The 25,458-nt window shown below is 41.2% G+C and overlaps 1 protein-coding gene and 1 long non-coding RNA gene across 2 annotated transcripts in view; one reads left to right on the top strand and one right to left on the bottom strand.

Moving 5' to 3' along the window:
• LOC310827000 overlaps window positions 1-12,760 on the bottom strand; it is a 37,592-nt gene extending 24,832 nt beyond the window's left edge. Inside the window, exons 1-4 of the long non-coding RNA XR_014556119.1 lie at window positions 12,673-12,760; window positions 10,319-10,396; window positions 8,931-9,011; window positions 7,644-7,745 (exon numbers count right to left, since the gene is read on the bottom strand). This is a non-coding gene — a long non-coding RNA (uncharacterized lncRNA). The remainder of the gene's footprint in view (window positions 1-7,643; window positions 7,746-8,930; window positions 9,012-10,318; window positions 10,397-12,672) is intronic.
• A 45-nt stretch (window positions 12,761-12,805) lies between these two features.
• On the top strand, window positions 12,806-25,194 carry FAM174A (family with sequence similarity 174 member A). The gene is made up of 3 exons (XM_083702494.1): window positions 12,806-13,358; window positions 19,069-19,203; window positions 24,672-25,194. The coding sequence occupies exons 1-3, from the start codon at window positions 12,988-12,990 to the stop codon at window positions 24,673-24,675; spliced, it is 510 nt and encodes a 169-aa protein (XP_083558620.1). The 5' UTR covers window positions 12,806-12,987; the 3' UTR covers window positions 24,676-25,194.
• The last annotated feature ends 264 nt before the right edge of the window (window positions 25,195-25,458 follow it).

The raw sequence follows: 25,458 nt of genomic DNA, 5'->3' as shown, positions 1-25,458 counted from the left end.
GGTGTAGCCTAAAATGGTGGCTATGTTCTGTCTCCATTGTCTGGGGCAATATGCTGGGAATCACAAGGGCACTATTCAAGTCCCACTCAGTGGCATAGCGGGGGGTGGGGGGGCAGTGGCACAGGGACGGTTGTCCTGGGTGCAAAATTGTTAGGAGTGCAAAATTTCAACACCAGGTGCTGCCTCAGTACAGCTGTGTGCTTTCATTGCTGGGCTCCATTGAAAACAGCTTCTCTATCTGAACCAGGAAGTGACCTCTCCAAACAACAGATCAATCTTTTCTTATCTCTGCGGCTCCTATCTCCTGGGTTACATGGATGCTGTTAGGCAGTTGAATACGCATGTGTACTCCACCCATTTCCCTCCTACCCTCCACGCAGTCCCGGGATCTCGCAACCCACACAACACCACTGGTCCCATTTGCAGGTTTTCCATAGGAATCTTGTTGACTACGGTGAGAACAGGAGGACCAAGTTCTGGATGGGTGTTTTACCTGATCAATCGGAACTCCCTTACGTTCTTATGAAACCTGCAAAAACTGAGCAGCATCCCAACAGAAAGTCTGCTTGTTGTTGTTGTTTAGTCATTTAGTCATGTCCGACTCTTCGTGACCCCATGGACCAGAGCACGCCAGGCACTCCTGTCTTCCACTGCATCCCACCATTTGGTCAAACTCATGCTGGTAGCTTCGAGAACACTGTCCAACCATCTTGTCCTCTGTTGTCTCCTTCTCCTTGTGCCCTCCATCTTTCCCAACATCAGGGTCTTTTCCAGGGAGTCTTTTCTTCTCATGAGGTGGCCAAAGTATTGGCCCCTCAGCTTCAGGATCTGTCCATCCAGTGAGCACTCAGGGCTGATTTCCTTAAGAATGGATAGGTTTGATCTTTTTGCAGTCCATGGGACTCTCAAGAGTCTCTTCCTGCACCATAATTCAAAAGCATCACCATCCAAATTCCATATAAAGACTGTGACTATGTGCAAACTCCTATCTAGTGTCAGCCAATTTTATCTTCAAACACACACATGCACACACATACACACAGAGTTCCCACCACCATCTCCAAATCCAAACAATATTTTGGGACTATACCTTGGTGAGACCTGGACATACATACAATATCCTTCCTGAACTGAGTCACCCCCTCAGATAGCTTTGCTATTGGGCCAGGTCTGGGGCCTGGAAAGGGATTTTGTAGCTGTCAAGCACCAAGCAGCTATAATTCTAGGAGACAGCATGGAGCGGAGAACCTTCTGACATCATTTCCACAGGTTGTGAACAACGGAAGAGTTAAGCCTTAATGCATTTCTAATTAGAACTTGGGAAAAAAGAATATGCTTCTTTAGGCGGCAGCTCAGAAAAGTCTGGGCCTAATGGCATGCAGATGAAAATCATCAGATTTTTTTATAGCGCAATCCTATCTGCTCAGAGTTAACTCCCATTAAGTCCAATGGCACTCGCCTCCAGGTATGTGCTCATCCAAGAATGTTATATTGGTCTTTATTTGTATAGAAGATAGGTGTTTTTTTTGGGGGGGGAACTATCTGCAATTGTCAATGAAATGTAGTGTCAGTTTCAAACAATGGAATTCTTCTTTCTCATTCAAAAATAGATTGTGTCCGCTTTTTTGTCATAAAAAAAGAAGTGCCACAAGGAACCATATTTGTAGCAATTTTACTAATGATATTTTTATGGCCTACATAACCATGAAAATATGCATGTAGCCAAAGACACTTATTTTATAATAGCACTTAAATGCAGAAAATGTGACTAGTAACTGTTGGCAATTAGTGTGTTTCATAGAAGAATGGCTTAGACTAATATGCTGATTGAAAAAGAAAATAAATCCATAAACCTGTTTCATAGCTACGGAGTCTGAAGTGTGTGCCTTGCCATCTGGAGTCAGTACTTGTCAGCTGCCCGGAAATACATTTGCTCAGGTTTTAAAAATCAATTTGTAGGAATATAGCCATTTGCTCCATTGTCAAATATTTGCTCTTACCTATGTTTGATTATGGAGATTGTGATATTATCTCAGTCATCACATTTACAGTCATTAAACAGTAAATGTCAAACTCCTTTGAAAATCTTCTCCCCATACCTTTGATCTTTTGCACCATATGTATTATGTATATTATGTATATGTATTATGACCTATATACTGAAATTCCCGCATAGCCATTGTTCTGATGCAGTTATTATAACAGCATAAGGGGGTATTCCAAAAGGAGAAAGCTTAAATGTGTTCTGGACAATTGGCTCTGTTTTTCTCCTTATTAATGGGAACTGCAGCATTTCAACATGTGTTGTGGGATCACAAAGGAAAGGAAAAATTGGATGTGAAATGAGCGTGACCCTTGGAAGAATGACTGGGAGACTGACCATATCAGACAGGGGGGTGATGACTACAAATCTATTGCATTCGTGGAGGATAGAGCTATTTGATGGCGACTAGCCATGGTTCTACATCTACCTCTATGTTCTGCCTCTATAGTTGGAGGCAGGACAGCTCTGAATACCAGTTGTGGGAGATCACAAACACTCAAGTCATGCTTTGAGGTTTGCCATAGGCATCTGGTTGGCCACTGTGAGAACAGGATGAGTCCCGGAACTGATCCTGCAGGGCTCTTCTTACGTTCTTAAATACAGGCGGTGACCATGTTGCGTGGGGGTCCTGTTCCTGAAGCTTCCACCATTTCAAACTGTTGTGCACAGCAACCTTTCTCTATTTCCTGTTGATGTCTCACTGATGAAAGTGCATTGTGGGTGCTTCCCCCAAAAATAAAACACAAAGATGGTGCTGTGGATGCTATATTAAAATGTACAGATTCTATTCATGATTCATTTCACTGGCACTCTTATGGCATTCTGCGCATGACTGTAGTCACATTGAGGCAGAAGGGGGGCTGCATCCCTGCCCCACTGTTGCAGTCCCCCAGCTTTGTGGCCCATAACCATGCATGGGGGGGGCATTTTAAGGATGGGGAGTCTGTTCTATGCATGCAAGCTCTTCTGTGATTTTTTAATCAGAAGAAAGCCTGTACATATAGACCCTACTCAGACCTATGACCCCAAAACATGAACCAAGGGGCCAGTGATAGATGGGGCAGGGCCAGGAGACACAGCCCCACTGGATTGCTCCACCCATTTGGGATCAAATGGAGAACAGCTTCACAATTTCCAGGCCTGGTTCAAGATTCTCAATCCTTGGCACACCCAGGTAGCACAAGGAAAGACTCCTTAGTCTGAAAACATGGAGAGCTGCTGTAAGTCACGTAATACTAAGCTAGATAAATCAACAGTCTGACATGTATAGAGAAGCTCCCTGTGTTCCGATTGGCTCAGAAAGGGGAAATGTAGACAGTGAGCAACAGAAATTAACAGACCCAAAGCACATTCTGTGACAGAGACCTGCAAGTGGCAGTTTTCATTTGTGATTGTTTTTCTCGTCTTTGCCTGTCTTTGACCATAATATAAAAGAACATTTTCAAGCAGCCATGAGAACAATGACTGACTGCCAGTCTCCACATATGCAATCAAGGACTCTGTGCTTCACAGCAATGGCCTTCTGTAGCCAATTTTGGGGTGGCATGCGGGACTATAAGGAGGGAGGAGTAGTGATAAATATGTGTTTTATCTCACACTACAGAATCTTAGGGTCATTGTTTCCATTAGATGCTTTCTTTGATGTGTATTCACATGTAGTTTCAAAGAAATATTACAAGGGAAAGGAAGCCCCGCATTACAGCCAGGTAATGGAGCTACAAACCTGTAGGTGTGCTGTCTGTCGAATCTTGACTACTGACAAAGGGTCAACATGGTAACTCCAAAATTATTCTTGTAAATATTTATACTGATGTTCTGACCACTTAAAAACCATGAAGCTTCTAGGTCAAATGAGTGTTTGGTTAAGAAAAGAGTACTTTCTTGTTAATTGATGCTCATGCAGCATAGATTCATGTCCAGTTATTGAGTCTACCTCTCTCCCAGTGTCTGCTTTTTAAATCAGCTGTTCATGTAAAATACACTGAAATCACTTGCCTTTGGTGGAGAGAATACTATTAATATATATTACTTGGAAACCTTTCAAGTACATAGTGATATCTAACTATTTATTGCCTCATTGAGTCTGGGTAACCATACCCTCCCCATCATTAGTGCGGATGGAAGTTAGACATCAGCACTGATGGGTAAAGATAAATTATTGCTAGATAGGGAAGCTTAAGTAACTGCTGTTTTTGAAAAGAAGCCCTGATAAATGCATGCATGAGAGGAAAATGAAGGTGGCATGCAGGGTAATAGAATTAATTTTTAAACATGTTTTCTCCGCCCCCTCAATATACATAGCATTGGTCATGTGATACCACAGACTAATAGATTGCTTTTTGCCCACTGTTTATAATAGCTACTCTGAGCCTTGAATATCCTAAAGTTCTAAATGAATATTTGATCCTCTCTCAAGTACAATAAAACCATCAACAAAGACAAAAACCAAAGAATAGGGGCAAAGAAAACATGAAAATGAAATGGGGAGGCCACCCAGAGACCTGCCAGCTAAAACATTTTGTCCAAAGCATAATGAATTGAGATTTCTTTGATTATTGCTCAATAATGATGGACACAAAAAGATGCATTCATATTTATCTCTGCATGGAATCAACCTATTTAGTGCCCCATTTGAGTTGGCATAGGGAACCACTTTGGTCCAGGCGTCTGGATTCAAAATTGTTTATCCCTGCCTCCCCACCAGCCAATCACGTGATACCATATGACACCAGGTGGATTCCCTGCTAGAAAGCAGTAGGGCTTGTATTTGGCCCTGTATTTTAATAGTGATGAATGCAAGCCCTATTGCAAATGAACTCGCAAACCATGTGCTCTCAATTGTTATTTGGAAGCAGTGTTTGACTTTAGCACTGTTTAGGCACCAAATGCAAATCCTGCTCAGAATGGTTACATTCTGGAGCTCCCAAGTGAAGGTGACCCATGACTAATTCAAGACCAACTTTTGGCACGGACTGGATCCCCTCTGGAGACCAGACGTGGCTTTCAGCCTCAGATAAGGTGATGTGAATAAGCAGAATCTCCTGTTTTCTGTCTCTTGTTTCCTGGGCCTCATCAGTCCTAAGCACCACTAGTACATATGTGGGGCAATGGCAGCAACACAACACTTTTGTCTAATTACTTGTTTTCTGAAACTTTTGAGTGTGCTTTCTTTTTGATTGTTTTTCAGTTTTAACACCTTCACTTCACCCTCCTTTCTTCCTATTTTATGAGGACAATATAATCCCCATTTCACTTCTGAATGCCGTTCATTATTGTACGTCATGAACAACATGCTGCCTTGCGTCTTTCAGATAAATAACGCCAGTGTGAAAATTTCCTTATCCATCCTTATTGTGTCATCGACCTTCTCTGAAAGGTGGTTTGCACTGAATTCATGGCAGCATAAATCAGATAGGGGATAGCACTGTGTGGCAACTTGACACAGTGCCAGGAATCAGGAACTTAAATAAATGTAAGTGATGCATTCTGGCAGTTTGAAGCTACCAGGATTTTGTATCTTTCCTAATACAATATGCCAGTGTGTTATAAAGCACGCAATATTAACTTTTGTTGATGTATATGATGATCAGACAGCCTTTTAAGGAATATATTATATTCTTAATTCTGCAGATTTAGATACACACATGATGAAATATTGGGTGTGAACTAGCACTATAAAATACTGGCTGTGTTGCCATTTTTGTTCCCAACCTTCAAGTCTGCGTTCCCATTTACTTAAGGATGGCTCCAACTCATACACAGCAAAATTAGATCTATTGGTATTGACTTGGAATTATTGTATAATTCTAGTGATCAATATATTTATCACAATATCCAAATTAGATTAAGGGATATTGAGAAACAAAACATTGAGTCAGCTGTAAATAAAATCTGCTACCCGAAGTTCTACATTTTAAATACAACTGATAACAGGATCACTTGTTGTTTTCTTATTTTCTTTTTAATTGCTTTTTATTAATTTTCTTACTTAATAGACAAACATAAACAGTAAAGTCACCAAAATAATAAAATCACAATTGCAAACAAAAGAAGATATATTAGAAAACAAACAAACAAATAACCATACCAAAAACATACATGCAACCACAAATCTGTAAGTTCTTACATACAGACTTATGTCACCATATTCTTTAATCCTAATTCCTTTTCTTCTCCGATAGACTTCCACATTCCTCTAAGCAGGTCTGTTTTATCTATTTGTTAAACTGCTCCTTTTATCCTTTCTTCATTTCTTCATTTCTAGTACTATATTAATAATCCATATTGTGGTATGCAAAATTAATCAAAGCAAATCCAAGTTTTTACCTCTGGACACTGGTTTTTTCACGGAAATCTCCCTTCTTTGCTTTCTCTTTCTCATGCTGTTCTATCCATATCAAGTGATGTTATTTCATTTAGATCTCCTAATAATATAATTTTTTCGTTGCTATAATCCAACAATCTATCCTAAAATTCTGCTTTCTTTTCATTTGGTACATAGATTCCCACAATGACCATTTCTCTCTCTTTGATATACTACTTTTATCGCTATCATTCTGCCTTCTTCATCTTTAAATAAAAGCTTTGTGGCTAATCTTCGTAGCATATATAACTACGCTTCTTTTCTTTACTACATCCGAGGAAATAAATTCATCACCATATTGTTTTCCATTGCCCACTGTACAACCAGCTATGTAAATGTGCATTATCCCCCCTTTTGAGTAGTTTAACATCATGGCATAATGAAACATCAGATTCTACCTGTCTGATATTAACCCGGAGGTAACTGCAAGGGTGGTTGTGTTTCTGTCAATAGTATCTCTTATAGAGTGGTGAATGGCAAAGTTTAGCGGAAAGACACGCCAATGAAAATTTATGTTACTATGCAGTGGTACCTCGGGTTAAGAACTTAATTCATTCTGGAGGTCCACTCTTAACCAGAAACTGTTCTTAACCTGATGTACCACTTTAGCTAATGGGGCCTCCCGCTGCAGTGTGATTTCTGTTCTCATCCTGAAGCAAAGTTTTTAACCCGAGGTACTATTTCTGGGTTAGCGGAGTCTGTTACCTGAAGCATCTGTAACCTGAAGCATCTGTAACCCAAGGTACCACTATATATCTTACATGGCTGCTTCTTTGTGTATATTTCAAAAATTTTGTATATGGATGCTTTAAGATGGTCTGTATCTGTAATGCCAAATAAAGGTTTGGAGAAAGAAAGAAGAATATTATGCTCCAAGCATTTTTAACATGAATGGCATTAAAATGAACAATGATGTCTCAGGTGCAGTGTAAGTCCTAACAGTCCAAACAAAGGGAAAGGCAGCTCCGATAGACATCTTTAAACCAGCCTTCCTGCAATTTCAATCCACTTAAGGCAAAATCCACTAGAATATTCTCCTTCATGAGGCCTGTTTTCAAGAGAAAGGAAACTGCAAATGAGTTCTTATGCTTTAGAACAGTTCTTAGTAATTTTCATGCGAGATCACGGTGGCCATTTTGGGTGCTATGATCTTGGGCTCTTGCACTGTGCTCTCGCTCCGGAAAAAAATAAATCACCTTTTTGAGGCAAGAGTGAGGCGTGGGTCATGTGACTCACCCAGGAGCGCATTCTGGAAGATGCAAGTCCCAGTTTCAGGCTTGAAAAGGTCAGACGGTATGGTAATACTAGAGGCCAGGCCCATCCAGTGAAGCCGAAAGACTTGAAACAAACAAAAGGAAGCATTTTTTATAACACAGCGCATAGCTAAAACTATGAAAGTTGCTCCCACAGGATGTAGCAAAGACCACCAACTGGATGGCTTTAAAATAGGTTTAGACCAATGGAGGATAAGTCACAATGAGAACAGGATGCTAGACTCTTATCCTCTAAATGTGCAATGGCAATAACTATGGTATACGTGATGTTATTAAGCCTTTTATAACTTGAAGTTTCTGCATGTCCCCCAAGCAATCTCATGTCAATGACAATCTGTCTAAATAGCTCTCCCATTTATCTGACCTTCTGGTTACTCAAATGTTTTAGACGCCCTCCAGGCAATTGGATAAATAATGTTTGCACTCTAAAGTGTACACCTATTCATTGTCTTTTTGGTCCTTTTGAGCAAAAATAGTAGGCTTGGGAGCTAGAACTTAGCAACATTCACTTGCGACTCATATATATTATTTCGTTCTTCCTCTTACTTCCAAGCGCTAATATTATATCATAATCATAATTCTGCACTCACTGCTGCAGGCTTATCACAAAATCCATATTAATCACATTTCACTGTAAGCCCTCCCAGCAGTTTCATCTTGAGATCAAACCATGAGTACTCCCATTACTATTATCATTTATCCATTTCTATAGCAGTTTTCAGTACAGCTTGATTCACAGTTCTTGCCTGCACAACAACTGTGTGTGAGAGAGCACGACTTGGCTAAAGCAATACAGGGTGTGTCACTGTTGAACAACCATTTGAACCTAGGCTTCCCAAATCCACCAACACAATGCAGTTCAATGATCAGTGACCATTGGTCCTCACTTCTAAATATCTAACAGCTATTCAACCAACCTTTACTTAAACTACACCAACTGAAATTAATGGGCCTAACTTAGCCATGTTCACTAATGTCAGTGGATCTGCTCCGAGTAAAAGTTAGTTGAATGCCACCCCAAATCTTATTTATTTATTCCAGTTTTGTTAAAGAAAGGTGCACCATGTAGTGTTTGTGCGTTATAAGCTTCTTAGTTTCCTTTTTAATATTAAACAATAACTGAAGTTGGTCTCTTCCAACTCTATAATTTGATGAATCTATGCAGTGGTCGTTACACTCTTCAACCATCGCCCATTAACCACTAGGTGTTTTTGGTTTTGGTTTTTACAGAATCTCCAGATTCAAATACCATTTGCTGGCAACTGGAAGCAGGAGAGGGCTGTTCTCTTCATATTCACTTATGGGCTTCCCAGGAACATTTTCTTGGCCACTGTGGAAAAGAGAAAGCTATCAGTGGTCTTCTTCCAATTATAAGCTTCAGATTAGGTGTATAAAGTATGGTTTTTATACTTTAAAAAATGGTGAACCTAAAACAGTTCTGTGAGTTGGGGGTTAAGTACTACCTAGGAAATGGAGACAATCATAAACACACTTTCTTGGAAAGGAGTTTATTTGAACTCAGTGTTTGTGTTATGATTAGGCATGCATAGGATTTGGCTGCACAGCTCAAGCTAAAAGGGAAGGGGAAAATGGAGAACACATCCACTATTGGCAATGGAATGGCTATGGGATGGGGCAACATGATGGTTTCCTTGTGAGTTTCCAAGTGCATGCGGCTGGCCATTCTTGGAAGCAAGGCAGTTAGCTTCATCCAGTGGAAGCCACTATGCTTTGTGGCTGAAGTCTGAGAGGCAAGGACAAACCTTTCCATTTTGATGCCTCATGGTGTAAAATAGCTCAGAGTAAAGTTTTGGTTCAGCTGATAAAAAAAAGAACTGAGAAACACATTATTTTCAGAGTTCTTAAGTGCCCTTCTTCTCCAGGATCCTGCTAATATACAGATAAAAATCTTCCTGCCCAGGCAGACAAATGTAACCTACAACTAATGAACTGTCATGTAAATTCTCACCATTCACCTACAATAACTATTTTGGGAACTGGGGGAAAATCTTTTTCTCCACAGTAACTGTCAAGTAAATTCTTAATTTTAATACATTATTTAGCAGCTTCAGTGCAGTTTACCGAAATTCAAGATCTGTCTCCCTTTTGTCATGTAAAACATTTGAAATGGACCACAGCTTCCATTGTAAGTGAAGGAGAGTGGCAGACATAGAGTGCCAGACAGCCTTTTTAATAAACACTAAATTCCAGTGACTGCTGAAAGCCTCCATTTCTGTATATTCCATTCTGTTCTCTTTAATTTCAAAAGTAAATCAGTTTCTAACAACAAAAAGAGAGAGCAAAATCTTGATCTGAGGCCCCATCTGCACTATGCATTTAAAGCAGTATCACACCACTTCAAACAGTCATCACTGCCCCCAAAATACAGCTTGATGTTAAGGGTGCTGAAAATTGCTAAGAGATCCCCATTCACTGCACAGAGAAACAATTATCAGAATTCCCAGGGAAGAGGGATTGACTGTTAAACCACTCTGAGAAATGTAGTTCCGGGTGATTCTTTGGGGGAAGTCTTGACTGTTTAAAGTTGAATAATACAGCTTTAAATGTATGGGGCATAGGTCTCAAAAGTCCAAGGCTCACACACTACATTCACACTGTTGTCCTTCAAACACTTACTTAAGAGAGTGATCCCACTGAACACAATGGAACTTAAGTTTTCAAGTAAGGATAGTCCAACTGTTTTTTCCTGAAACACTGTATGACAAACAATTGCAATTTATTTTGACTATATGGTCAAAATATACAAAATATATAAATATTATAAAATAAATAAATCTATATATCCTATATAAAAATCTAGCAAGCAAGCAGCAAACAGTACACCCTATTTTTGCTGAATAACACAAATGCAAATATGAAACTGGAAAGATAAAAGTTCTAAAACATGCACAACACTCCAAGCATAAAACATTATAATTGATGGGACTACCGGTAGTTTTACGGGGTAAAAATCAGCATCCATTTGGCACAGTAGTCTGTAACTAATAGCCCAATTCTATATGCTTTAAATAGAGCAGTATAAATGTCATCAGCACATCATAAGGAAAAGGAATATTATGTGACTGCCAAGAGGAGTGTGGATAAAACAGTGTCATGTACACGTTGAGGAATACTGATAAATTTGTAGAATTATGAAGCAAAATCTGGCCAATTTCTAACTGCTGCCCAAGGTAGTATAACTCCAACACCACCCCCACCTTTTCATGGTAAAAAATGACGCCATGCTGATGGCAAAATTACATCGGGGGGGGGGGGCTCCCTCTCTTATATAGTTAGTAGGACAAAGCCTGAGCTTAGACTTAGAGGAAAAAGCTACAGGCTGAAAAAGCAGGAAAAAACCATGACTGATTTCTGCTTGAATCTGAGGCTGTGGCTATGGGAGAAGCAAAACCCTTTTGGGATGCTAAGGCTCCATCGTAATCTCAGATTAGATATGTCTGTAAGTAAGTCATATATCCTATAGACACCAGTCTCTGCTATGTCTCCTTTCCAAAAGGAAACTCAGACCCGGGATGAACACCTGGAACTCCTTGAATCTTGCACCGCTCAGAGATTGGGGTGGCATACAACAACAAAGTAGACATGGTGATCAGATCTTTCATGGGATGAGCAAACAGCTGAAGGGGGAGGCAAGTGTTTTGTGCACAAGAGAGGAACCATGAAGAAACACTGCCAGTCAGTGTAGACAACACTGAGCCAGCTGGGCCAATGGTCCACCTTGGTGTAAGGCAATTTCCAGTGTTCCTATGAGAGCTGCTGCTGGAACAGGAAATACGGGCCTAGGTGAATAAGAGTGCAAACTGGTTTATGGCAGCCTGTGCCTGGAGCTTGGCCCTGAATCCTGGGTGTCAGGAGACGGGTTTGCACTATGCATTTGTGGCGAAGGAAAGGCGCTCTCGGCGGCCACTTTCCTATGGTTGCAGACGTCGCTCCTTTCTTTCTGTCTGTCTGCTCTTCAGGTAGAAATACCAGCTGACAAAAACAGTTGGTGGCAATAGAATGCATATGTGTGTATATATATATATATATATATATTTAAGATTATACATATGGGCAACATATATGGTCATATATTATTGTTGTTTAGTCGTGTCCGACTCTTCGTGACCCCATGGACCAGAGCACGCCAGGCATTCTTGTCTTCCACTGCCTCCCGCAGTTTGGTCAAACTCATCTGGTAGCTTCGAGAACACTATCCAATCATCTCATCCTCTGTTGTCCCCTTCTCCTTGTGCCCTCCATCTTTCCCAACATCAGGGTCTTTTCCAGGGAGTCTTCTCTTCTCCTGAGGTGGCCAAAGTATTGGAGTCTCAGCTTCAGGCTGTCCTTCTAGTGAGCACTCAGGGCTGATTTCCTTCAGAATGGATTTGTTTGATCTTCTTGCAGTCCATGGGACTCTCAAGTGTCTCCTCCAGCACCATAATTCAAAAGCATCAATTCTTCGGCGATCAGCCTTCTTTATGGTCCAGCTCTCGCTTCCATACATCACTACTGGGAAAACCATAGCTTTAACTATACAGACCTTTGTTGGCAAGGCGATGTCTCTGCTTTTTAAGATGCTGTCTAGGTGTGTGTGTGTGTCTGTGTGTGTGTGTGTGTGTGTATACACACACACAGGCAATATAAAGTGTCAAAATAAATTGCATTTTTGTGTCATTAAACCTAATACGGTATTTATAAACATGAATTCCAAATATTGTTAAATCATATGTACAAACTGGCTACACATGAACAAGTTGTGTACCAAGCTAGACTTGCCATGGGCGTCGATAGGAACGTGCAGGATGTGGCTAAGGATCTAGCACCCCCCCCCCACCTGCAAACAGGGAGCAATACTTGGGGGGGGGGGGAACTGCTGTTTTTATTTTTTATTTAAAAAACAAAACAAAAAACGGGTGGCCTTGTGTCGCCGGGGGAGGCATTTGAGTTTTGTCTGGGTCCCCGAAAACCCCATCCCTGGCCCCTCTTACAAGTGGGGCTCTTTGGCTGCTAGACATGACAGGGGGAAAAAACCGCCCCTCTTTCCTCTTTCCTCCATCGAGCTTCCCGGGCGAAAGGCGAGACCGAGGGCCCTTGTTGCGCCTGCGCATGAATAACCGGCCCTTTTGGTCACGTGGGAGCAGGCCGCCTGAGGCGCGAGGGCGGGAGTCTCGGCCGGGAGACTTCCATGGCCGCGCCGTGTGAGGGGAAAGATGAGGACTTCCGCTCCTGCTTCCTGCTCTCCTGACAGGCCCCGCGGCGGCGCTTAGGCCGCGCCCAGCGGGCGCACGGTTGGACGGGCTGTCATGCGGCGGCTGGGGCCGGGGCTGCTCCTCCTGCTGCTGCTGCTGGCCGCGCTGTGGGGCGGGGAAGCGCTCCCGGCTCAGGGTGTCCTGAGGCCGCCGTCGGCGCCTCCGCCTTCCTCGCCGGCGCCGTCGTCGTTGTCTGCCTCCGCAGCGCCCGGCGGCCACGACGCCGCGCCCGCCCTGGGCAGCAGCAGCAGCGGTTCCCCCGTGGGCGAGGCGGCGCGGAGCAGCAATGCGAGTGGGGTGGGCAGCGTGGCCGCCGCCGTGCCCGCCCCGCCTGAGCGCAACCAGCTCATGACCCAGCGCGCCCTCTCGGTCCTGGTCCTGGCCAGCGCCGCGCTCATCGTCTACTTCGTCATCCGGACCGTGCGGTGAGCCTGGGCCAGCAGGAGGGACCCCTGTAATCTGTCTACCCAGCCATCGATCGATCAGTCGATCTCGGAAGGGTTTGGGGATCTCCCCCTCCTCGTTTCCACTTGGCTTTTGGGGATACTGAGTCTGAGGGGTGTCCCGTCCCCCTCTCCGCTCCAAGAAGAAGGGGAGGGAGGTTGGCTAGGGTGACCTCTCCCTTTCTCAGCCCTGTTGCATCTTAGAATCATGGAAGGGACCCTGAGAAGTCATCTAGTCCAACCCCCCTTGCGATGATAGCCATCTCGAGGTCTTCCACTGGAAGAGGAGGGAGCAAGCTTCATTTTCTCCTGCTCTGGAGGGTGGCTTCAAGTTACAAGAAAGAAGTTTCTAATAATGATAATAGTAATAATAATTATTTATTTATACCCCACCTTTCTGCCTGGGTTTCCCCAGGCACTATGGGGGGGGGGGGGCAGCACAATATTAAAAACAAGGTAAGACAGCAAACATTAAAAACTTCCCTAAACAGTGCTGCTTTCAGATGTCTTCCAAAAGTCAGATAGTTGTTTATATCCTTGATATCCAGTAGGGTGCCACTACTGAGAAGGCCCTCTGCTCAGTTCCCTGTAACCTCACATCTTGCAGGGAGGGAACCACCAGAAGGCCCTCGGAGCTGGACCTCAGTGTTCGGGCTGAACGATGGGGGGGTGGAGACACTCCTTCAGGTATACTAGGCCGAGACCGTTTAGGGCTTTAAAGGTCAGCACAAACACTTTGAATCATGGAAGGGACTGCCATCTAGTCCAACCTCACCCCCGCAATGCAGGAATATGCATGGAGGAGATATGGTAGCTATCTCAAGGTCTTTCATGTGGGAGAGAGAGAGCAAGCTTCCTCCCCCCCCCCTTTCTCCTGCTTTAGAGGATAGGATGCGAACCAGTGGCTTCAAGTTACAAAGCAGGAGGTTCTGACTAAACACCAGAGAAAACTTTGAGCTGTTTGACAGTGGAACAGTCTCCCTCAGGAGGTTGTGGTCTCTCCTTCTTTGGAGATGTTAAAGCAGAGTTTGGATCGGTCTCAGATGCTTTACTTGAGATTCCTGCACTGCAGGGGGTTGGACTAGATGACCCATGGGGTCCCTTCCAACTCTTCAGTTCTATGACCCATGGCCCTCTCTTCTTGCTCACCTGCGAAACATCCCCTTTTAGGCTGTCTTGTGTTCCCCTGGTCCTTGTTTACCTTGGTGTATCTGATACAGCACATGTCGCTGGTGTATCTGATTCAAGCCTGGCACTCCTTATCTTAAGTGCTATCATATGTGTTTCTGGAAGGTCGTTTCTGGGCAGGTTTTGCACCCAGTGAAAGGGACAGCAGCTTAGAATAATGATAATTTTGTATTTAAACAAGACTGGAGAGAGAAGTCGTAACTAGCAGAGTTCCACTGTAGACTCGAGGCAGGCGGCTGGGGAGCCTGTGGCACAAACCCTGAGAAACTAGCAGTACTTGTGTTGGATTAACATATTCAGTATGCAGGTAGATCTATATAAAAAAACTGCACGTTTTCCTAAATGTATGTATCTAAAACAAGTAAGCAATGGGCTTTTAAAGCCATGAAACAAACAGCTCTCTGTAATCCAGTCCTGTGTGGGAACTAATTTGTTTTGTGGTATAGTGTGACTTTGTTTGGGACGTTGTATGCATCTGGGAAAAATGCATAGAAGGGCAACCAAAATATCAAGGATTTGAAGCAGCTTCTATGTTTTGAAGAAGAAAACAGCCTAGAGGGTAATCTATATGCACGAGATGCTGGTGTTAGCTAAGCCACAAAATGTTACCCCAGATCCAAGCCGCACTCAGTAGCATGGCTTTGCTTAAGCCTGGCAGAGTAAAAATAAGCCTTTAAAATAGTCTGAAGGTGGGTTGCCGAGTCATGTGACTGAGCCGAACATGCTCAGGATCTGGCCTAAGTTTCTGGTTATGCTCCATACTCACTTCCACTGCTATCTAGTGAGCATAATTAAACCTCAGCTTTGCCTTGCAGTTTGGAGTTAGAGGGAGCATTGTGATGCCCAACCCCTTAGTTACACTGCATGTTGGAGGCACAACACAGCTACTTGTCCTGGTGCAGCTTCCAATTTGAGAGGAAGTTTGGATTTGATTGTTTGGACAGTGAGCAGCCAGGCACTCCACACCCCAAACAAAACAAATCCCATACTTTCCCGTGTTCTGGAGAGGAAGGGTTGGAGGGGCCATTTGAGTGATGGCTGGCATTCTGTGTACCTCAGCTGCCCAATGGCAACAGGTCCTACCTCTCCTCAATAGCCTCCCACCCTGACTGCAACATGGTTCATGGATCTAAGCCATATTGCACTCAGTGGGAGTAACTTCTGAGAAAACATACACTGAAGGAAGAGTCTTATGACCACAGATTTTGGCTTGGCTGCCAAGTTGGTGCAAAATTTATTGACTCCTCCATATAGAAAAGCAGGGCACTTTGTAGCCTAACTTCCTTTGTATATAAATGTATATGCATGCATGCATGCATGCATGTGTGATGTACAGTATATACATTTTTTTTTGCTAAGGACAATTCAATCATGCAAATCCAACCTACAGTGGAATAATAATAATAATAATAATAATAATAATAATAATAATACAGTCTGAAATGGTAGAACCCATGTGCAGGTTTACCAATGTATTCAAAATTTATTTTTATTAGATCTTATATTGTTATTGTATCCTACTTTCTTTATGTTATGGAGCTGAAGGCAGGGTACATGTAGTTCCCAGTAATTCACCCCTTAAAGCAGTGACCAGACCCAGGCCTGCTTATCTTTAGCAATGGCCTTCAGAAGGATGGTGTGACAACACATTATGAAATTATGTATTGATTTTTCAACCTTAAGAATTCTCTCTCCCCACTCCCACCCCCGCACCTTCTTTTTCTAAACCATGTAGAATTTACTTAGTAAATTCACGGCTACACTACGTGATTATAGTAGCTGACTTTGCTCTTAAGGGGATTAGACAAGTTCATGGAGAATACATCTATCCACAAGTGTTAGTCCTGATAGGGTTAAGTAGAGTTTCCACGATCAGCAGCAGTATACCTGTGAACAGCATGCTGATAACATGCAACATATGGGTGTCGGTGAGAGCTGTCAATGTCATATCCTGTCTCAGCATTCCAAAAGGATCTGCTGAAAATGTTTGTTTATTTTATTATAGGTATTAATTGACTGCCCTTTGTTTGAACTTTGCTTATAGAATAAAAATTAATACATAAAATATAACAGGAAAAATAGAAAGGGGATAAGAAAACCATAAACTGTGAAATAGGAGGTTGGACTGTAGGGCTTGTTGAGCAGAGCTCTTTTATGATTTGAAGCATCATATTCTGTAAAGACAGTAGTCTCTGAGAAAAACGACTGACAAGTCGGTACATGTCACATGTTGCGTCAGTCTCATTTTGCATTAACCAGAAGATAGATATATTCTAAATAAAGAAGCAGAATGTCCAAAATGTATTTCAGCATAAAATTGGCAACCTGGATAGAATTTGAAATGGCATTTGCACAAATTACAGAGTAAGCCTTTTGAAGGACAACTGACAAAGTTCTGGATATTAAATCTACATCTTGTGAATTCATGGAAGTGTGCTCACTTTCAAGGAATATTCTGTAGAAAAGGAATACTTAAAATGAAGTGGCTGCTTTATTGTTTCAACTTATTTTTCTGCTTCAAGAACAAAAATTACATTAGAGAGAAGTTACATTTTCTTCACATAACTCAGGCAAATGTATTCTTAAAATGTTCATTTGTGTAATGCATGCATTTCATCAGAATGAGTTTCATAAATGCTTAAACTCCTGTTCTGCATTTGATTGTCATCAGACTTATAATGATACATTTAAATTACAGATTTTCTCACAATCATCCTATTTGTGAAAAGCATATAGAGATAGTTTCTGACCAAATTGTTGAACTGTGTTTGACATCTGGCCTTATATTCTTACATAATAAAAAGTTTAAGCCTGCCTTGCACCATTTGTCATATATTGTTCACTGTGAAATTAAGGCTGTTGCATAAGACTGTATTTAGTGGGAAACAAGCAACACAGTCCTTCATCTTGTTCTTTAACAGCTTTGCAATAACATTATAGTTTGCATTTTGGCAAATGATCCCCTCATCCAATTCATCTTTAGCTAAGATTTGTTTTGGCAGCCTTGGACTAGTAACTCTCTTTAGGCCCTGTAATTTGTTAAGCAAGAACAAAATCCTGCCTCACTTGGTTGTTGAATATGGATGTGATTAGAATCATAAAACACCCATCATACTTGTAGCATGAAACTTCTGAATGAGAACAAAATGAAAGTTTGTTTTAACTTGTTCCCAAGTAAGTGTGCATCGGATTGCAGCATTTATATGCTAAGAAATCAATCAGGAAATTATTTTGACAGTGCCCTGCCATAAGGAGGCAGCACCAAGCACATGCTTGTGCCATTCCTTGACAGTTGGCATTTTACTGGAATTTCTTCAGACAAGTTTTCAGTGAATTTTGTTCCCTTTGATTTAGTGGCTTAAGTAAGATCTCTAGTATAGACTGCATCATCTGAGTATAATTAAGCTTCTGTAAAATAGATCAAATCAAATAAACTGTGACCTGTTTACAGTCTTACAGCTCCATCACAGAGTCATAGAAATAGGTCCTGCTGTTCTTCACCTTTTCAGTCATCTTCAGAATATTCTATTCTATTCCCCTCTGATCCAATGTCCTCATCATTCTTTGTCAACATCCCCAGTCCTCACTAGACTGTTTTTGTCTTCCTCCATTTGTGCTTCTCTGCCCCCAAGGGCTTTTTTTGACATTCAAAACTTGGGGTTCCCCAGAAACATCTGGTACCTTTCTCTTGTGCATAGATGTTGTTCTGGCTACATAAAAAATACTCAAAGACCAACATGTGAAACATTGGGCACAAGTCAATAGCTACATTGGCTGAGTGTTACAGTAGCAATATTATATTATTTCCCCAAAATTACAATATGATATTCTGGTACAGTGGTACCTCGGGTTAAGAACTTAATTCGTTCTGGAGGTCCGTTCTTAACCTGACACTGTTCTTAACCTGAGGTACCACTTTAGCTAATTGGGCCTCCCACTGCCGCCGCTGCATGATTTCTGTTCTCATCCTGAAGCAACATTCTTAACCCGAGGTACTATTTCTGGGTTAGCGGAGTCTGTAACCTGAAGCGTCTGTAACCTGAAGCATCTGTAACCTGAGGTGCCACTGTACTTGTGCCTTGGTGGGAGCTTCTGGCTTGAAATTGAGAAGTGTTTTGTGAGTGTGAGTGTTTTCTTATTCAAAGATGGAAGAGCACATCCCTCCCTGTTTCCTTTTTGGACTTCTACAGTTAAGGGAGTAAGATCTGGCAAGATAAAATGCAGGATTATTCATACTGTTTGCTAAATTAAGCTGAATTTTCTTTGAAGCAAGCTAAAATTGTGCAATCACATTATACAAATCAATAGTTTTTTAGTGCTTGACTGTCGAATTGGGCATCCTGCTTACGCATGTGAATTACAATAATGCAATGCTTATCCAGATGGTTGTTAGTACACTTGAATTCATGTTAGTTTTTCTTAAGTTTTCCTTCAGAGCGGTATTTTAATTATGTTGTTATTAGTCTAATTCAGTTATTAAATTGTAACCTTTCACACTTTTCAGACTTCGACGAAGAAACAGAAAGACGAGGAGGTATGGGGTTCTGGACACAAACATAGAAAATACAGAGCTGACACCGTTGGAACAAGATGATGATGACGACGACACAACACTCTTTGATGCCAATCATCCTCGAAGGTTGGTAGACAGAGTTTAGGATGTTTTCCTTGTAAGAGGGAACGGATTTCAAGGTACAGTGGGACCTCCGGTTAAGTACTTAATTCGTTCCGGAGGTCCGTTCTTAACCTGAAACTGTTCTTAAGCTAAAGCACCACTTTAGCTAATGGGGCCTCCTGCTGCCGCCGCACCTCCGGAGCCCGATTTCTGTTCTTATCCTGAAGCAAAGTTCTTAACCTGAAGCACTATTTCTGGGTTAGCAGAGTGTAACCTGAAGCGTATGTAACCTGAAGTGTATGTAACCTGAGGTACAACTGTATATGACTAGAAACCAAGCGTGATGTATTTCATTCTGCATCCATGGATGAAGTGGATGTTTTGAACAAGATATAAAAATGTCTCTGTGACCAGAGGCAGTGGTTGTTCTTTTAAGGAAGGCACGGTACATCTGTGTAATATTGTCTTGGGGCATTCCAAGGACAGTTGCCAACCTACTTGCATGCAGCCTCCCTTGCCCAAATTGCCAACATCAGACATGAGGGAAATAGTTTTCCCCAAACTTATGGATGAGAATCTTAGATCTGTGACATTTAATTTAGGAATAAGTCGTTTGTATTCTTTGTTCTGTAGCATACTTTACATGGTGCTGTTTTAGTGCTATGGGCATTTGATTTATTTAAATACTTAAATTGCCTATTTTTTATGTCCCTGTTCTTATAAAGTCGTAACGCATACCAGGCTTTCTGTAAGCTATTATACTCCAGAAATAATGGCAATGTCTAATTAATTAAGGATTCTATCCTTACATGATATTCTTGGTAGTATTTCATTTCCTAAATAGTAGCTGTGTTAGTCTCTCAGGCGGCACAGGTCTTCCTTGTGTGTTGTAGACTAATTGGATTTATTGTGGCATGGGATTTCACTTGTAACAACCTAGTTTTGAAATGTACATTGGTATCTTAAGTACTTAATTTGTTCCGGAGGTCCGTTCTTAACCTAAAACTGTTCTTAACCTGAAGCACCACTTTAGCTAATGGGGCCTCCTGCTGCCGCCCCGCTGGAGCACGATTTGTGTTCTCGTCCGGAAACAAAGTTCTTAACCTGAATCACTATTTCTGGGTTAGCAGAGTCTGTAACCTGAAGCGTATGTAACCTGAGGTACCACTGTAGATGTAAAGCTGTGTTGACACTCCCATCTCCAGTGATATTTGAGATAATTCTTTTATTACACAAATAGCAGCAGCTTTCTCTTGTCTTTTATACAGAAGACATGTAAATTTAAAATATTAACAAAATTCTTTAAAAGAATCAGCAGAATTAAAAATTAGTTTGCCTTAAAAAGCAAGTAAAACATAGAACACTACTAAACTGGCCTCTAGCATACAGTTTTTGTCTAGTTGGATGCCATTATTTTCAGTATTAAGGTGTTGGGCAGAATAGGAGTTGTGTTTGTTGTGTCAGTGGATATTGCTGTAGACTGGACAGCTTCATGGCAAATTGTACCTTTACTTGAGTTAGTTTGTTTATTTATTTAGCAGTTAAGGCCATAGCTTCAAATAAGACTATTTGATTTAAGAAAGGATCAGCTTCTTAGCCTACCAGTGTTTTTTGGCCAGCTCTACTAAAATTGCACAGGAAGGCAAAAATGAGATTCTGTCTAAATCTAAATCTTTGAGCTAGTGCATGGTTGTTATTTTTGTGTATATGTCTCAAGATACAGAAACAACTTCTTTTTAAAACAAAAACAACACAGTTTAGATAGATGCACTTCTAGTTGATAATTACTTGTAATACAGTTCTGTATGCTAAAATGGGGGAAATTGAGTGAAATATACTCAATATTAGAGGAATAGCAACAATCAGTTGTTCATTGTTGATATGAATACAGCTCATTTCCCATGGGAAAGCACAGTAAGATAATTGCACTTTTACGGCTGTGCTTTGGCTTTTGTTTTCTCAACAAAATTGGGCAATCTTTTCCAAGTCTCTCTCTGGAATATAGCTAACTTGCTTGAATGCCCTATTTCCCCATTAGTTCTTATACATGCTGTCTCATTTCCTAATTTTGCAAAGTACTTTATAAACATTATTAGAATTCATGGTTCCCTCTGCTTTTATAAAAAAATTGAGGTTGCTTTGCTGCTTCAGGTTTAGAAACAGTTCCATCATGGTATCTGCCCCAAAGCTTACAGACTATATTTTCCAAGAATATTTTTTTTTAACCGAGTATGTGCTGTTCTGTTTTGAGTGTTTAATTTGTGTTTCACCCTTGCATATATTGAAATTTTCATACCCTTGCTGTATATTAGTCATGCCAATTCCAAGTTCAGGAATCCTGACATGCTACAGTAACACTAGCCATAACAGCCACTACTTCTCCATTGCAAAGCATCCTCTGGGGGTTGTAAAGTGCAATGAGAAATGTTGGGAAGGAGATGTGTATCACATCTTCCAGAAGCTACCCTTTCCCTGAAACTCGCATCCCTGAGCTGCTTCAACTTGCAAGCATGTGCCTGAAACCTCACAATGGAAAAACAACTCTAGGTATGAATTAAGCCAAAGGGTTAAGCCCATAGCTCTCACCAATTTCCCTGTTTGGATCTTCTCCCATGAATGCTTTGTAGCAGAGAAGCAGCCATCAAGTAACTCTGCTACCCAGTTACTGGGTGCTGGGACATTTTCCCCAATCTCCTGAAGAATACTGCATATCTTGATTCAACACATCCAGATCTTTAAAATAATTAGCGTGGTTATTAATTATTAGAGAGGGGACTGACTCTCGGCCTGTTCTGCCTTGTAAGAATAGCTGGAGTGAGACTTCTTTGTAGCAATTGCCCCAGGCTCACATTCAGGTATCCACCAAGACAGTGCTTATTTCAAAACAAGGATTCCCCGCCCTTTTTTCTTCTTCTTAATATTTGTTCTCATTGTTATAGCAAATTTACACCTGTCCCATTGCACCTGGGTGTTCCCTGCTCCTTGATACCAAAATATCCCCTCTCTGAATAAAACTAGGTGTAGGAAGAAGGGTTTTTGCCTTGCCTTCTCCCTGACAAGCCATTTTTGGGGCTGAAATAGCATTGGTTACAGGATCATTGTCATGGAAGCCTCTGCTTGCAGCTTGCAAATCCCAGGTACTGGTTTACTAAGTCAGTAAGGGAAAAAGAAGCTCCTGAATTACATTGTATATGTCTTGAGTACTAATAACTATGTTTAACTGCTGTGAAGCAACCTTACAAATGGCTGTTCGTATATTCTTATGCTTCCAAAATGTATGCAACATTGGTCACAATGACAGATTTGAAAGCTGTCTGAGCAAGGTTACGAACAGACTTCTCTTATCGGCTTGTAATCCATAGAGCATGTTACGCCTTGCTGCAAATATATATATACAAGTAATGAATACGACATTGCCTGAGTTAGAAATTCTCAGTGCTATGCTGATAAAGCTATCTACAGTGTTGCAAAATCTAAAAACACAGAAGCAAATGGAACCCTTATCTCTTCAAGGCATTAATATACTGCTTAATCATTAGCATTCCTAAGTGGTGCAAGTCATCTCCTAAAGTCCCTTTTTATAACACTATGTGGTCAAAAGCTGCACTACTTTGAGTCGTGTCAGCAGCAAACAGTTAAAAACAGTGCAACTTATTTTATTTGCTATAAACATGAAAAAAGTAAACGTCCACAGAAGCATTATGCTGCGAGTGCAGAAAGGATATAAATGTTGAAGTAAGAGAAATACTTGGAAAACTGAGTTCTTCTCCTGAGTGCCATTATGAGATGGTTCTAAAAGATACTTAAACAATATCTTAACATCCAATAATGCCTTTATTTATTGAACTGCTTGCATCCTATAAGTAATAGCTAGCTGTGTGTTGTGTAGATAAAGTATGCTCAAAATTGCACTGTGTACCAAAAATAAATTGCTGAGTGGACTGAATATTATTGCTCTGGTAGTTACGATTTCATGACAGGATGGAACTGTAAAGCTTGTGTTTTTTGCTGCAAGAGGGGGGTGGAAAGAGATTGATTTAAAGGACAGTGGCTTAGTGGCAAGAAAAGATTGGGGGGGATGGGAGTAAAATGGGATGCAGTATCTCAGTAAGATACATTTCTATAGGTAGTTCTTAATGTTTGATGTTTTATTATGTTTTTATGTGATGGAAGCTGCCAGAGTAGCTGGGGCACAACAGGTTATAATAGTAATACTACTACTACAGTGGTACCTCGGGTTACATACGCTTCAGGTTACAGACTCTGCTAGCCAAGAAATACTACCTTGGGTTAAGAACTTTGCTTTGGGATGAGACCAGAAATCATGCTCTGGCGGCGCAGCAGGAGGGCCCATTAGCTAAAGTGGTGCTTCAGGTTAAGAATAGTTTCAAGTTAAGAACAGACCTCCGGAACGAATTAAGTACCGTATTTTTCGCTCTATAAGACGCACCAGACCACCAGACCTAGTTTTAGGAGGAGGAAAACAATAAAAAAAAATATTCTGAATCTCAGAAGCCAGAACTACACAGTAAAAGCAGCGATCCCTATTGCTGTTCTGGTTTCTGGGATAGCTGCGCAGCCTGCATTTGCTCCATAAGACGCACACACATTTCCCCTTACTTTTTAGGAGGGGAAAAGTGAGTCTTATAGAGCAAAAAATACGGTACTTAACCCAAGGTACCACTGTACCACTAAATATCATCATCATCAGAAAAATTGGATTAGAAAACAATGTCTAGCTTGCTAATCATGATGATTGAGGTCAGAAATAAGAGAACGAAAAGCATTGCATTTTGCAACTTCTGCATCGTAAAATGTTACGGCCACAATTCAAAACACAAACATGTCAGCTTAATTGGCTGGAGTAGATGTGCAGCATTGAGTGAAAGGTGCTACTGGTCTGTTATATGAAGTCATCCCCCACCTTGTTAATCAGGGCTGGGAAACCTGGGACATCTCTCCCTGCCACCATGTTGTTGGATTCCTACTGTCATCAGTGTCAGCCAGCAAGTCCAATGGTCAGGGGTAACAGGACTCGTATTGTTGGGACTACACGTTCCCTAGCCCTACTGTAATTGAAGAGAAGTCTTCCTATTCACAGCTGTGGTGGGAGAGTCTTGGGGTTTGAGGCCCTGGGCTTGGAGCTCCAGCCTAGAAGCCACAGGAGAAATAGTCACAGCCCCCCACCAATCCATGCCAAAATGCATGTTTCCCCTTCTCTTCGCTTTTATTTCAATTGCAGTGCATTCTTTCTTTTGTGGTGGCTTGGTGACTAAGGTAGGGGCTTTTTGGTGTGTGTAGAGGGAAATTTGAACTCAGCTTTTGGGTCATTGCAAGAATCAAGTATGTTAAATGCTGTATATATAATATACATGAAATCCTCTTGTTGCTTTCAAGTGGGTGCAGTGTTGAGGAGATTTGGGGTTTTTTGTGTGTGTTAAAAGATTTCAAACGAATGGTATTTACTTAAAAAATATTTTTTTTCTTTGTAGATAAGTATGTGCCTTTTGGGAGAATATTACAATTGTGGAGCAACGAAAGAAGGCTGTACAGAAGGAATAAGAAGCCAATATCAGGGTTGGGTGTATACAAGTGATCTGCATCATGGCATCCTTAGTTTGTTGCAATAAACACTGTAACATTTTATTGTACCTTTTGTATATACAGAAATATTTTAAGTTTGGAGTCTATGGGAAATGTGCACTAAATTTAAAACCTATTTTAAAACAGGGTATTTTCTGCTTATGTTAATTCTGTATGGTGATCTCCCCTTCCACAGAACACTAACAGAGATATATTTGTGGGTTTCTTGACCAACTTAATTTTTTTAGATGAGTGTCAAATGTGATAACTTACTTATGTGAACTCTCAGCACCTACTCTTTCATTTAACAGATATATTGCCAAACTTAACTACCCGTGTCAGAGGGGTGTTCCCTCTCCTTTGTAAAGTGGATGTACATTATAGATCTGTGTGAGTGATGCAAATAAATGTTTACAGTATTCCTAACACTCATTACTTGTATTTTGTATCTGTTGGTTTTGAATGTAATACTTTGGACAGCAGGAAATATGCTGATAGTAATCAACCAAAGACTTTTGGTGAGGATGTCCCTGGCTGTCTTTCACAGGCCGGCTGAGGTCACTCTGAAGAACGTTTCTGAAAATGATAAGCCTACTCAGCAGGCATAAATAAATGAAGCTTCAGTTTACATTGGGTTTCTTTCAAACACCATGGACTTCCTAATGAGAGGGAGATCATGAATGGTGTCAGTTATAG

Source organism: Podarcis gaigeae, assembly GCF_964106915.1.
Source record: "Podarcis gaigeae genome assembly, chromosome: 11".
NCBI lineage: Eukaryota > Metazoa > Chordata > Lepidosauria > Squamata > Lacertidae > Podarcis > Podarcis gaigeae.
The sequence above is the reverse complement of the archived record's forward strand: the minus strand, read 5'-3'. Positions and strand labels throughout refer to the sequence as shown.